Source organism: Lathamus discolor, chromosome 5 (assembly GCF_037157495.1).
Source record: "Lathamus discolor isolate bLatDis1 chromosome 5, bLatDis1.hap1, whole genome shotgun sequence".
Taxonomy (NCBI): Eukaryota; Metazoa; Chordata; class Aves; order Psittaciformes; family Psittacidae; genus Lathamus; species Lathamus discolor.
Genome location: NC_088888.1, coordinates 28,137,139 through 28,151,885, shown reverse-complemented (window position 1 = coordinate 28,151,885; position 14,747 = coordinate 28,137,139). Strand labels below are relative to the sequence as shown.

The window sequence follows — 14,747 nt, the reverse complement described above, 5'->3', positions numbered from 1 at the left end:
ACTCAATCTCACTGTCCATGTCACCGACAAAGATGTTGAACAAGACAGGTCCCAACACAGATCCCTGAGGGACACCACTCATTACTGGTCTCCAGCCAACCTGTAGTTTGGGTACCAATCTCCTTGGTACTCAAGTACAGGTTCTTTCCCAGTCATGCGAAAACTGAAACACCTACCTTAGGCCAACACAGAGAGAGTGGCCAAGCTCATGGCAAGACCAAAAAAAGCTTTTGCTCAGCCTGGAATACACTATTTGGATGTAACAAGAGGGTGGAGTTTAAAAACAAAAATAAAAAAAAAAAAAAAAAAAAACCCTGACACTATTTTGAGTGCTTCCTAAAAACATTTGTGATTTTTTTCCACTGCTGCATTCTCAATGTTACAATATCAGCTACAGTATTGTAAAGCCTTAGATCTGCAAGAACATCACAATCAGAATTTTGAACCTGAGACTGTTTCTCTTAAAAGTAATTTAAGAACCTTTTTCATTCCCTTCCCCACACCTCCTATCTCTGACAGTTTCAACAGATATTAAGAAAAAAATTTATTATAATTTTAAAAATAGTTACAATAATTAAAAACCCCAACAACACTGAACCATAACAAGGTTTGGGTTGGAAGGAACCTTAAAGCTCATCCAGTCCCAACCCCCCTGCCATGGGCAAGGACACCTTCCACTAGAGTAGGTTGCTCAAAGCACCATCCAGTCTGGCCTTATCACCCCCACAGTAAATCATAATACCCTAAACATTTACCACTTAATTCTGATTTTTATCCTAACAACAACTGTGTATATGGTTGTGTATATAGTGAACTATAGTATTTTCTTAAGCATATATTTACGACAGAGGAGACTGTTTTCTGCACACATAATACCCCTGCACACATCTTTCAAGACACACAGCAGAGTACTTACACTCTGTGAGCTTCTCATTTCAACAGACACAATCTAGAATACCACAACATTTTTTATTCCATGTCTTCTCATCCTGCAAGTCACCCCAAAAGGTATCTGCTAGTTACCTGAAAATTTTCTTAACACACCATTATCCCTGAAACATATCAAGGACACAAAGACAGACAAAAACCAGAACAGTAAACCAAAGGCTGTATGCATCCCCTAGCATTCCAATACTGTGAACTGGAAGTATATTGTTAGAAAGTATTAGGAAACAAAAATCAGTTAATATTACATCAGAGACTAAGCGTTTAATATAATATGCATAATGCTTATTTTTTGCTAATTTAACATTACAATATCTCTCTAGATTAGGTTATTACAAGGCTATTTAGGTAAAAATACAAATGATCTCCCTTAAGTTCTAATAAAGCTCACTTAGAAGAGAGAGCACTATTAAAAACAAAACCAACCAACCACACAAACAAAAAAGACAAAACTTTTTTTTGTTGTTGTTGGGGTTTTGTTTGTTTTTCTTTAAATTAGAACACAGCCTCTGGACTTGAGCTCATTTCATCACAGAAAACTGAGTATGTAGGAAATATGTTAAACATGCCTTGCTAGAGAACAGAACATAAACCAGACTCTCCATCTAGCAACAAAGCAGCTACCCAAAACTAAGCGCAACAGGAACCAGTAACAACATCCCTATCAAGAGGCTAACACAGGCTTACTACTTCAGAAGTCCTAATCATACCCTGCTTAGATACAGCACCACTTATTTGTGCATCTCTCTCAAGGAACAGCATTGCTGTTCTAGCACACTCTGAGGTTTCCAAAGTTGGATTTTCAGAAATCAGTCTTCTTTGCACTGTATTTTGAGGTAGACTAAAAAAAAAAGTTAAAAGCATTCAGTTTGTTCTGTCTCCTTTCCTTGCACCGTTTTTTCTCCTCTTATCTTTCAACCCAGTATTTGGAACAGCTCTCTCTCCTCCCCCTAAGGATTCTTTGGTGACCAAGGGATCAGCCCTTTCAGCAGCCTAGAGCTTTACAAAATTAAGATGTTAAACTGTCTCACTAATTGAATTTCTCCAACTTTTCAACTGCCAGGAGCACAGATTTTGTAATACAAAGTAATACAAATACATTGTCGTCCTTCCTTTTGATTTTTCTCTGTAGTCAATACCTAGTCCCACTGTTGTTGCTCAAGACTTTGACACAACACACCAAAGTTAGGGTGGTTGGTTTCACAGTTGGACCCAGTCTCCAGTTTTCAGGTTATCAGTTGCTGTCTACACTGCTGCCAGCAATGCTGAAGGAGTAACTGGCATCAGACGACACCAAATATTTGTGCGGATAACAGGGTAAAACATGAGCTGGCTCAAACTGACAGGAGAACAAAACCCAGCTATTTTTTCCCCACAACATCAGTTCAAACAATTCATGGAATCATGAAGTTGGGCACCTTAAAAATCATTAATCATAGCCTTGATGCAAAATCAAAACCATAACACCTTCAGCCGTAAAAGTTTGCTGGTACTCTTTAAGAGTTGCTGGTTTGGATTTTGGGGGGGGGTTGTTTGGCTATTGTTTTGCTGTGGTTTGTTTTCTTTTTAAAGTCCTGTACATATCGAACTCAAAATGCTGTCAGCTGGACTGGAGTGAAAACATTTCTTTCTATTTATTTGGAGACATAGTGTGAAAGTCATCATGAATAATTACCATGAACCTATGCAGTGTGTCCCAGCTAGGAAGGACATGGACCTGTTGCAGCAAGGCCATAGGGCCACAAAGATAATCAGAAGCTGGAGAACATCTCCTATGAAAACAGGCTGAGAGCTGGGCTTGTTCAGCTTGGGGAAGGCTCTGGGGAAGACTTTAGAACAGCTTCCAGTGCCTAAAGGGGGCCTACAAGAAAGCTGGGGAGGGACCTTTTACAAGGACAGGTAGGGAGAGGACAAAGGGGAATGGTTTTAAACTGAAAGAGGAGAGATTTCAATTAGACATCAGGAAAAAATTCTTTACTGCGAGGGTGGTGAGACACTGGCACAGGTTGCCCAGAGAAGCTGTGGCTGCCCCATTCCTGGCAGTGGTCAACACCAGGCTGGACAGGGCTTGGAGCAACCTCATCTAGCAGAAGGTGTTCCTGCTCATGGCAGGGGTTGGAACGAGATGATCTTTAAGGTCCCTACCCATCCAAACCATTCTATGATTCCAGATACGGATTTAGTTTGGGGACTTCTTAATTTGATGCTTTGATGGATGAACAATTTAAAATCCTTTCAAGACACAGTAGCCTTTTTAACCCTTTTATGATCCTTACAATATTAGATTACACTGATATTTTGAAGTATTTTAAGTAATTAAGTGGGATAGTGAAAAAAGATCAGGCACAAGATCATTACTGATCTATAACATTTTAAGCAAAACCTGCTGTTGTAAGATGACTAAATGCATAAGCTCTTAGAAAGGGCATTATTCCAATTTTAGTGGTGTGAAAAAGCCTATAACCCCTCTAACACTAGCTGGTAATCTTGAAATATCCAAGCTATGCAACATATTGAACAGCTAAGTCTACAGGACCTACAGGAAGGGACACACTAATAGGGAAATTAGCACACAAGTACTGTTAGAATGACAGCAATCCTGATAACAAAACCTGCTTTCTAGAAGCCTTATTCTAAAAAACATTACCTATAAAATTACCAGGTTTGAAATATCCCTTTTAGAGAGGTAAACTGCTCAAAATATTTTTTTTAAAAAAGCAAACAAACAAAACAAAAAAGGTTTTTTTCTTCAGCTTGTTAAAGATTAGGTAGCCTAAAAATCCTGGTAAGCACCACACCCAAGAATCTGCATCCATATATTCAAGTGAGATAGGCTGGTCAGTACTACACACAAAACAAGATACTATTCTAAAACATACCTAACCTTGCAAATGTGAACAGAATCAGTTACATGTACACAGAGGGGACATAAGATAGCAAAGACAGCTGCAAGCATTGCTCATCTGGAGGCCATTTGATAAACATTCTTAGGAAACACCCTTTTGCAATAGTTTTGAATGCCTGAAAATACGAATTTCAAAGGGAAAAAGTCATTATCTGCTAGTTGACAGTTCAGTGGAAACAAGTTTGAAAAATCAATGAATCGAACAAGTGATTCCTGCTAGCCAAAACCCACTATGAAAGCACTGGAAGGCAACATTTACCACAAAAAATACACTCATGCACATGACACAAAGACACCAGTTACCAAAATACTGTACCATCCATGTTCCTGAGACTATCACTGGAAAATATACTGAAGACTCATCAATAGTTTCAAAGAGGACTACATTTTAAACATACTGCCTGAACAGCATTTCTAATAACACATCAATACCGATTTTAAGGTGATCATTTCAGCACTTCCCCTACCTAAGCAAAATGGCTTATTTTCTCTTGCATTCTATAGCTTTTAAATATCTTAACTGCCAGCTAAAGCATTCTGCATAAAGAACTAAACTGAACTAGCAGCAATATTAATGCAAGTACCTGACTAAAGTGTTTTGATTTTTTTTCTTGTAGCTCTGAAGACTAAAACGATTTTTAGAAGTGTAACTTTTAGAAAGGTATACTCTGCAGCCAAAACGGTAAACTCAAAGCAATGCGTGAACAACCCCAAAGCAAGGCAAGTCTTCTCACTTTGAAGCTTCCTGCAGCACAAGAGCTCTTTAGCTTATGTTCTGTCCATGCAGAACAGCTTTCAAATCATGTATGAAACATGGAAAAAGAGCATTCATAACATTTAACAGCAATTTTTCTTCTGGAATTACATTGTTCTACTAGTCAAAAGCCCCAAAGGAGCATGCATGTACTGAACTGGTTCACTGGACAAATAAGAACCCATCTTTTTTTGGAGTTATAGCAGAGACTTGATAATTTCATAAAGTTAATTTGATGTAATAGTAATGACTTATGTCTGTCTTCAGAAAGTCTAATTGATGACTACTTCACCAACCTTTTGTATCATGACTTTTACTGTCAGTATTAAAGAGAGATGCTCTTTTTAGACCAAAATGTATTTTCTTGAATTAAAATGCCACAAAGTTATTGGGTAAGACTTCAGGTATACAGTCCTTAGCAAGCCACTACCAAAACTGAGCTAACAGAACACTGAAGTTGAAACAACCCCTATCTGGTGTTTTGTTTTGGGTTTTGCTAAATATGAAAGTACAACCAGAATGTTTCCTAAGAAGTCATTTATTCAAGAGTAACTTATTTGGCCTTCCATGAATATACTTAGATAATATTGTTTATCAAGGACATAAAAATAATCAAAGTAGAAGTAACAAGTTCCAGTTGCTTGCTAAGTTCAGAGCTGATGAGAAGCTAAGAGAAGCCAAAAACTATGGAAACATGGAATCTCATCTTCCAAAAAGACTCTGAAAATTATATGCAGCCATATTCAAATGCTTATATAGAGAAATTCCGAACCACACCTTTTTCCTATGGTGAGCTTGCTCAGAAAAGTTCCATGCTCCTGCATTTGCAGCCAAGCTCACAGGTTTACCTGAAAAGCATGCAAATGACTTGACTGCTTGTCCTTCCAGTTTAAGGAGAAGGATCTGCAGTTCTTCCATCTTCCTGGCACACGGGACCCTTCCAGGAAAAATGTACATTCAGTATATACATTGTTCTCTGGAATACCCTCATTCTTAATCTTATACTCAATCTAGATTCAAACTTCAAGTTTTTCCTTTTTTTTCTTTAAAAGGTAGTCTAATAAGAAACATTAATATACCAACTTCGATATTCAGCAAAGCCCAACAAGGAGAGTTGCTTATCCATAAACTGAAAGCAAAAATACTCTTCCTCATAAGAAAGCAAACCAAAACAACCCATACATTTCCTGCTTCTTAAAAACTCTTGTGAAGAGCATTGAAGAGCAAAAGTATGTATGTGTCATGCATGCTAGCCAAGGAAGCGTACACGTAAGTAGGAAGCATGTGCAGATACACAAGTAGAACGTGCAAGTAAGAAATCACTGCAGGAACACATAAAAATGTATAAGGCGTTTGAAACTAAGATGCAGGAACAACAGAATATCTTTCTCCATTTTAAATCTGTGTAAGTTGAAGCTACACATTTTATTTTCAGAGCCTATTAGTCAAAGGCAGACTAGACATTAATATAAGAACCAGAACAGTTAAAGCTGGTTTGAATAGATTGAGACAGCAGTTCAAACCCTGATGCCTCACCTACAACAGTACTCTCATAACTGCTAAGGTCTACAACTTGACCTAACAGGGGACGTGCACAGGGGAAAAAAGATTCATTAAAAAAGCAGACTGAAATTACTATGGCTCTCTATACTGGCACTCAATACAGAAGTATTTAAAGCAGATCTGAAATACTGACATACACATTTAAGAGAACTATCTACCCAAGAAGTTTACAGTGACAATCCGTGCCTTTTCTTATGATATGATCAAGATGTCTATTTCAAAAATATGATGCCTTAGGGTAGACAGAGCAAAGAAGTCTTTTAGGTTACTTCCTTTAGAATAGAAATTAGTTGTCTAGTTTAAGGAGATGTTATCTCATGCTACACTGAGGAAGAAGCCATCTTCTCCTTTCAACTCTCCCCATCAGATGTGTGTGTACATAATTCTTTCTACAGTTTACTTTTATTGCTACCACATTCCAGCATTCATTTTTAGCTCAGGGCAACCACTGTTGCTTCTGAGCTAGCTATAGAAATGACTGCCACGTTGGGCAAGAAGCAAGTCAATGCTGCTTTGGCATCATATGGTTGTATACATTTTCATTTAACTCTTAGATGAAAAGTCAAAAATACATCAAGAAAGCTGGATACTACCATTACTTACAAGAATCATAAGAAAGGCTCCTTCTTGCCTCAGAGTCTGGGAATGCAGAACACACCTTTAACGAGTTGATCAGCCTAGTGAAGAGACATACTTGAACCCCTATGATGCACCCTAACTAGATATAGCCTTGCAATGACTAGGCTATTTGCTTCTCATTTCAATACATATTGCTAAAAATCTATTTTGAACTTCAGATCGCAAACCATCCCCTTTAAAGATGTGAAAAAAATCAATGTTTTGATAATTAAGTCATTCTCTCACATCCCAGATTTTGTGATTTCCTGCTTTCTGCACCCTCCACCTGCAATGAATTAGCAGCTAATAAACTCTACTCTATAACCTGCTCCTGGATTTCAATATAAACAAAATCCAGCAGCTGGCAATTTTCTTCCTCAACAACCCATTCATGTTTGTTAAGATCTAAACCTAGTTCAAAAAGCCATCATGTAACACACTTAATAAAAGTTTCTAAAACTTTGGCTAGACTTCAGAAATTTTTGAACATGTAGTACAAGAATTGTTGCATCAGAACAAAATCAAAAATGTGGCTTGAGGCAGAACATAACAGAATAGCCACATTATGCTTTACACATTCACCTGTTTTCTCCTAATAAATAAAAGAACACATTAGTTTTACTTAAGTCTATTAATCTCAAAAAAAAACCCCACACCGTATTTCTCTATACTGACAGAACTTCCTCTAAGGAGCTCCTAATGAAAAACAATATTCAGACTTTTTAGACTGCTTTTGGCCTAGTTTCACCCAATTTGCTAAACCTCACATTGTTAGGAAGTGAACAGGATTCATTATCCAGGTCCAGAATAAAGACCAATCTATTCCTAAGAGATGAAAGAGATTCAGTGAGATGGGCAGATAAGGAACAAGAAAAATGCTGAAAGCACAGACTGGTCCAGTACTGCATTGCTTCAGGCCACAAAACCCCACAGATATTTTTTATATTTCACAAGAATATTTAAGAACGGATATTAAAAAAAAAAAAAAGGGACTTTGAGAATATTTACAGAGAACATCTTACAAATGTCAGTGAGATAGTACAGTAGGAATAAAATTGTATTTGAAATCTTTATAAATTGCTATAGAGTATTGCATGTTAACCAACCAAACATAGCAAGGCTTGTAATGAGATTGAAAGAGCAGTAAGAAACCAGTAGATCTAGGCGTAATCTGCTCTTCAGTGCTGTTAAGATCTCTCTGTTAATGGCACAAACTTCATGAGCTGGAAAATTAGATTTCAATTGTTCTCCTGTTACAAAAGATCACCTGCCAATGATGCTCTAAAGCAGGTCTATGACTTACTGATGGGGCAGGCCAAAGAACTCATTTTACTGACCCTTCTTTCCTCACCAAAGTACATTATGGGCATGCTGCCAACCACAACAAAGTCCAATAGTGCATCCAGCACTTTGAAAAGAGTGAGAGCTCTAGCTAGACACCATGTACCAAATGCCTGAGCTGCTAAAAAAGCACCAATAGCTACAGCTACTGATTCCATTATTCCTATTTCTGCGTGGCCCGCAAAGGCTCTAGACTAAAACACATTTTCAAATGAGAATATTTACAAAAGAACGAAGTGAGCTTGGTGAATGGAATATAGGAAAACTCCAGTTAAAAAAAAAGTGGCTATATACAGACTAGTGATAACGGAGGTTATTAGGCAGCAATGGTCTGATAGGTATCAGTTCACAATGGTAACTGCTTAACCCCAAGTATCTGCACACTGAAAACTTCCCTATTTGTTACACCATAATTGGCACGTATCAAGCAATCAGCAGTGATGTGACTATACACACTGTTGTTTAAGGGGAGGAGGAGGAAAAGGGAGTACAAAGAATCCACACATAGCAATTACCACGCATTAGCAGTTCAGGAGTAGGAATAGCATGACCCCACCGCAGGCAGTGCAGTAAGGGTAAGTCACAGGCAGACCATAATGTAATCAGTTACGATTTGGTAAGAAGCTGCAATCTGTTTTGAAATAGCAGCACAATGTACAATAGAACTGAAGAAGCAGGAAAACAGGATTCTTTAGCAGAGGGAGTAGGCTTAAAAATAATTTGAAGACTTCAAAAATCTTATTCACCTCTATGCTATATACTGTGAATAAATCAGTTACCTCCAATAGTAAGAACAGGATGTGTTGATGAGATGAGTAAATGAAAACAGAAAAGTGCAGTGCAGACACTATTCTTTTCTGTACTGCATACACTGGTAGACTGGGTGGAGGAGGTAGTGTTAATGTAAGAGATACATGGCATATTTTGGTATTGTGTTCATTTTCATAAAGCTATCTAGAATAATTTGCTTGCATTAATTCGCCATTCCCATATCCACTAAGAAATGAAACGCTGGTAATCAAATTCCCCAATTCAGTTGTGCTCTGCAGTGACAGGAAATCCTTTAAGCAGAGCTAGAAATGCTTAACTTTCCACTGCCTGTGGAATTAACAAAAATACAATGCATACTTCTAAACATGACAGGTTTGGTGGCAACTATTCCTGAATCTCAAACCCATTCTTCCTCTATTTTACTGCCTGGACTACAATTTATGTGATAGCAGGTAAACAGACTTTGCTCTGTACGCTACTGAAGACCAGATGTAGGTTTAAGTCTCACAATGCATTTATTTTATCGATGGTATCATTTTACCAGATACTTCCTAGAAGTAAATGAAGACCAATTCAAATCTAACAGTGGAAAAACAAGTACATACTTTGCCTGACATGTAGATATGTTTATATCAACTGCATCTGAACCCCCTATACTAGCGGTGCCCTTACAAGCCCATCATAGTTGCCAGTGCAGCTGCATTAGCTGCTACATACATGCATACCCTAGGTGTATTTTAATTTCAGCATAGTCTCTTCAAACAGTTGTTTTTGAAACCATACTACCACTTGTCATAAAAGCAAATCTGTCTCCTGAAAATACCATTCCCTTGCTCTGAACACAAGACTCCTTTCAACAATCTCTAAACCTCAGATAGAACATTTTAGAGGGTGGTACTTAGAAGTAGAGCCAAAATACAACTTATTTCCTGACACACTGCTTCAGCTAATTGTACCTAAGCGAGCACCTCCCTCCAGATGCCACAGTCAGCTAGTCAAACAAGTGACTGAAGCACACCCGCTACCTAGGAGACGACCTTCCTGTGGCACAGGTTTTGGACTATATCTTCTTGCAGTGCCTTTAAAGGCACAGTAAAAGTCAGTGATGGTTCTCACTTCTGGAACAGGACCAATTTTATGCCACACAGAACCAGGGACAGCGATACAAAAGCCACACTGGAGTGTTTTACTGCAAATACAACTCAAGTTTCCAATACATCTTGGACCTGGCTATAACAACTTCACAAATCCTCCAAGAAAACGGCTATGCTACTGAATTTTTCACAAGAACATACCAGAAATGTCTGATCCCATCCAGAAGCACTCTAGCAACTCTGTGGCATGCTGAACAGAAAGAACCATCTTACAACAAACAGGTATAATGGTGAAAGAATGAAAAGTTCCAGTTACAGAAAGCTGGTATTAGCAAGGGGCAGACTAAGTGTGGTACAATCTTTCTTTCTGGATTTGCAGCACTACGCAAAGCACGAGGGTCATACTCTACATCACCAGCAGTAACACAAACATCAAGAACATGCTTGCGTACATAGCAAGATGATTCAGTCTCAGTACTACTGAGAGAGAATATTCCTATTTTCCCCTCTCGTTCTGAGAAATCGCTCTTTGTGCTTACCCAGTCCCAGGCCTCTCTTTTCATCAAGGTCCTCTGAGCCAAGAAAATTCCGTTCTATTTACTAAAACTGTAGAAACTAAATACAACAAAAAACAGTTTCCTGCCATTTTGGTGAGTTAAATCAACTTACAAAAGTGTTCAAGTGCCAGAGTCAGTGCATGGGAAGAGACTCAGCCAGCACAGCCTTCCTTTTCAACATGACCGGGAAGAAAGAAGGAAGAAAAAACTCCCCTCAGCAGGACCAACAAGCTGTTAGAAATGGCAGAACTGGTCATGAAATTCAAGCCCGAGATAATAAAATGATTTTTCCCTTTTCATGATCCTTCAGTCATCTAATTCAAAACGAGTAACAAAGACATTAAAACTTGTGAGCACAAAAATTCACTGCCTGCCTCTCTCTTCTCTCCCTACACCAAAACTTCTTAGCATTAAACAAACACGCTCACCTAGATGCCCCCTTCAAGTCTCAAGAACAAAGCTGTAAAGGACGAACTGAGTCACTGTGCTCTATAACCCTCAAAGCCAAGCCACCATGCCACAGCACATCAGATTTTATTACACAAAAAAGAAAAACCCAAAAAAAACCACACCACGCTACAAGATACATGCGGAGAAGTAATTAATCTCTTAAGTTTTTGATTTGTCAGCTGCAACTGACTTGGTTTTGAAAACACCAGTTTTATGTGCAGTTCTCAGTCAAAACACAGCTTCAGCCTTTGAACTCTTAAGGAAATGGTGCACTCTCCCAAAATTTATTTAAGACCAAATTTAATTTGTGCAGTCAACAAAAGCATAAAATAACACCACTTACATGAAGTCTGCATATGCTGCAGGCATTCTATATTGCTGTATCTTGTCAAGAAAAAAAACATACACAGGTTTGGTTCATTACGTTCTACAGAATTTGCTACACTACCAAGGGTAAGATAAGCCATCCCCTCAGCTCTGTGTTGTTTTAACGTAGGCATTTGAAAGTGCTGTGCTTGCAGGCTCGGCTCACTTTATTTGCTCCTTTGCTGGAGTAAGGCCCCCAGAGAAGAGAAATTCTAAGAACTCTTAAGAGAAAGGCGGGATGCCACCGGCACCACAGCGACCTGGGAGCCAGGCGAGTCTTTAGACGCGAGTTTTATGTGAACACGACCAACTCGCTGCGGACACCCCCTCACGTGCATCCGGTGCTAACCGCTGGTTTCGTGCGGGGCCAGCGCTGCCCCTCCGGCGGCGGGGATGGCGGCGAGCACGCTCCCGGCCGGCGCGGCTTAGGCCCCGCCGCCAGCGGGCAGGGCTCCCGGACCCGCAGCACCCGCGCCCACCAGCGATGCTGCGGGCACCACCGAGCGCGGCCCCTTCGCGGAGCCCCCAGACAAAGAACGCGGCGGCGGCGGGGCTGAGAGGGGGCGCGACCCCAGGCGGGTTCCTCCTGCGGGAGGCCAGCTCTCGGCTGCGAGGCGGGCGCCTTCCTCCTCTTCCTCCTCCCCCCCCAACCTCCGGCGCCGGGACGGGGACAAAGGAGGAGCGGGAGGGCTGCGGAGCCCGGCGGCGGGGCTCCCGCCAGCGGCTCCTGCCCCGTCAGGGAAGGCTTCGCTGCCCCGCCACCGCCGCCTCACCGGGCACCGGCCGCCCGGCCCTGCGCCGAGGCGGGAGCCCGGGGGCATGCGGGGACGAGCACGGGTGCCCACGCGGAACCGCGCGGCGGGGCCGTGGGGCCGCCCGCCTCAAGGTGACACCCGCGGCCTCCCCCGCGCCCCGGCTGCCTCCTCACCTGGCACCTGCAGACGATGTCGGCGTCCTGCGCCAGCAGGTCCACCACCTTGCCTTTGCCTTCGTCGCCCCACTGGGCCCCCAGCACGACGGTCACCTTGTTGCCGGGGAGGCGCGCGGCGCACTCGCCGTTGGGGATGGCGGGCGCCGGGGCGCCATGCTCCGCCATGGCTCACGCTGCCCGCTCCGGCTCCGCTCCAGGCACATGCGGCAGCGCGCGGCGGCTCCGCTCCCCCGCCTCCTCCTCCCAGCCGGGCGGGCGGTGGGGCCGCTGCCGCGTCCAGATGCCGCCGCCTACCGGCCCCGCCGGTGCGGCCTCCCCCGCCGCACCCCGCAAGGGCAGGCCCCTGCCTTCCGGCGCAGCCCCGCCCAGCCGCCTCCCCCGCGGCAAACCGGCGGAGTCACAGCCGCTCCCGGCGGCGTTTTTCCTTCCTCGCCCTCCCGCCGCTCTCCCGCGCTTCAACCCGGACTACATTACCCAGCGTGCTGCGCGGCATCCCCCGCGCAGGGTGCCGCGCGGAGCCGGGCGCGGTGCATGCTGGGGCTCGTAGTCCTCGGGGCCGCACCTGCAGCGGGACGGCTGCCGGTCGGTTGGGGAGCGAGTAGGGGAGGGTGGCGGGGAGCGGCTGTGGCTGGGCGGCGCGTGCGCGTTGGGAGCGGGACGGAGGGGTGTCAGACCCGCGAGGGTGTGTTTGCAGCGCATCGCAGCTCTGCATGCACGTAGGTAGTTTTGGGTAAGAATGTAAATTACTGTTCATAGAACCAGGGACTGAATGCAGGAGGCCATTTTCTCCAGAGGCACCGAAACGTGGCCCCAGAGCTTACTCATGAGGAAGAAAAAAATAATGGAAAAAACCCATAACAGAGAAGTGTCTTCATCATGCATACTTGAGGGCTTAGAAGTGGAACTGATGGCTCAGTGGCTGTTTTCATTCCTTCTTGCTTCACAGAATCACCACCCCGGGGGAAGATTATTTTTTTGCAAAGCAGCTATTAAAAAGACATAAATCTGAATGATGTAATTATTGCTAAGACAGCCATTCAGAATCCTGAGTCACTGAGCCGGCACAGTCTGCAGCTGTCTGGCAGGTTGTAGAGTTTGGTTTTGGTTGCTTATTCGCTCCTTCAGGTTTACTTTAACCAAGAATTTGGGGATCTATAAAAGCCACTGGAGCAAAGTTTGACTGCATCTTAGAGATCTACAGGGGTACATAAGAGACAGTTAAATGCAAAGAGCATTTTTTTAACAGCTGAAAATACTTAAATCCTGAATATCGGTGCAGAGATGCTGTGACGGTAGTCAGTTCAGTACAAAGATGTAGAGCAATCGCAAATCATAGGAGACAATTGTGTGTATACACCTCAAAGAGCAAATAGGTCCTTGAACATTCCGTATAGTCCATGGTACTAATATTTGTGTCTGCTCGTGTTAAAAAAACTCCATAGTTGTGATTTCTGTATCACTGTAGAGACCTTGTGGGAAGTCAGTAAAAGCCACAAGTTGCTGCTGAAGTGAGTTCATGCAGTCTTGCCAACACAATAGCAAACTTTGTTTTAGTGCACTCGCTTCTGAGGGCGTAGATCATCCCGTGACTCCCTGAACAATGGTCAGGATTAACGTTTCAGGATGTGATTTTCCAGTATAGCTGATTCCCATTAAGACCTCATCATTGCCAGCACAAATGTTCCACTGCATCTCAAAATAAATCTGAGCCTGTCATAGTGTGGTATTAGTGTAATGATGCTTTCCAAAGAGTCTTGGGCACATCGATTGTTCTGCTATTTTTATTTGGTGCGGAAGAGTTTTAAGATTTATGTTTGGGAATGTTTTCTCGGTAGGTATAGAACCAGTGAAGAAAACTAGGAACTCCGCACTTCCGAAGAACCTGTGAGTACTTAATGAAGATCAAGCTATTTAATACTTACTGATACTGCAAGGTTTAGAAGTCTTATTTAATAGGTGGTATTATGGGGCCATCATTCCTCCACCCCCATTTCTTTGCAAGCTAGATGGAGCCTTTTCTTCTAATACTGTAAAAGATAGTAAGTACCCTTTACTGACATGATTCACTGATTGTATTTATAGTATAGTTTTAAAACATGGTAACTCTTGACCAAAGTACAAACACAGCTGGTGTCTAATGACCCTTGTCGAAAACAGGCATTTTCTGTAGTATGAGGTTAGAGTAAAACTGTGCAGTAACTCCCAATTACACTTACTTTGGTTCATTTACGATAAGCAAGACAACCAGCATGCAGTGTTACAGTACTGTTTTTTCCCTCTAAAATGTATGTTATATGTATTAACTTTTTTTCTCTCTGGGCAAGCTGAATCTGCGTGTGAGAGCTCAGGTGGGCATTTAGAGGTGGCAAAAGGTGGCTAGAGTTTATGTTCAAGGAATGAAGGAATTTGACCACCATGGCTGGCATTGGCAAGCTGGTATATGGGATTGACT

At 42.2% G+C, this 14,747-nt stretch overlaps 1 protein-coding gene across 1 annotated transcript in view; it reads right to left on the bottom strand.

Annotated features, from left to right (window-relative positions):
* ADSS2 (adenylosuccinate synthase 2) overlaps positions 1-12,649 on the bottom strand; it is a 36,133-nt gene extending 23,484 nt beyond the window's left edge. The window contains exon 1 of the mRNA XM_065680144.1: positions 12,293-12,649. Coding sequence (XP_065536216.1) covers positions 12,293-12,460 — 168 coding nt within the window. The 5' untranslated portion in view covers positions 12,461-12,649. The remainder of the gene's footprint in view (positions 1-12,292) is intronic.
* Positions 12,650-14,747: the final 2,098 nt, after the last annotated feature.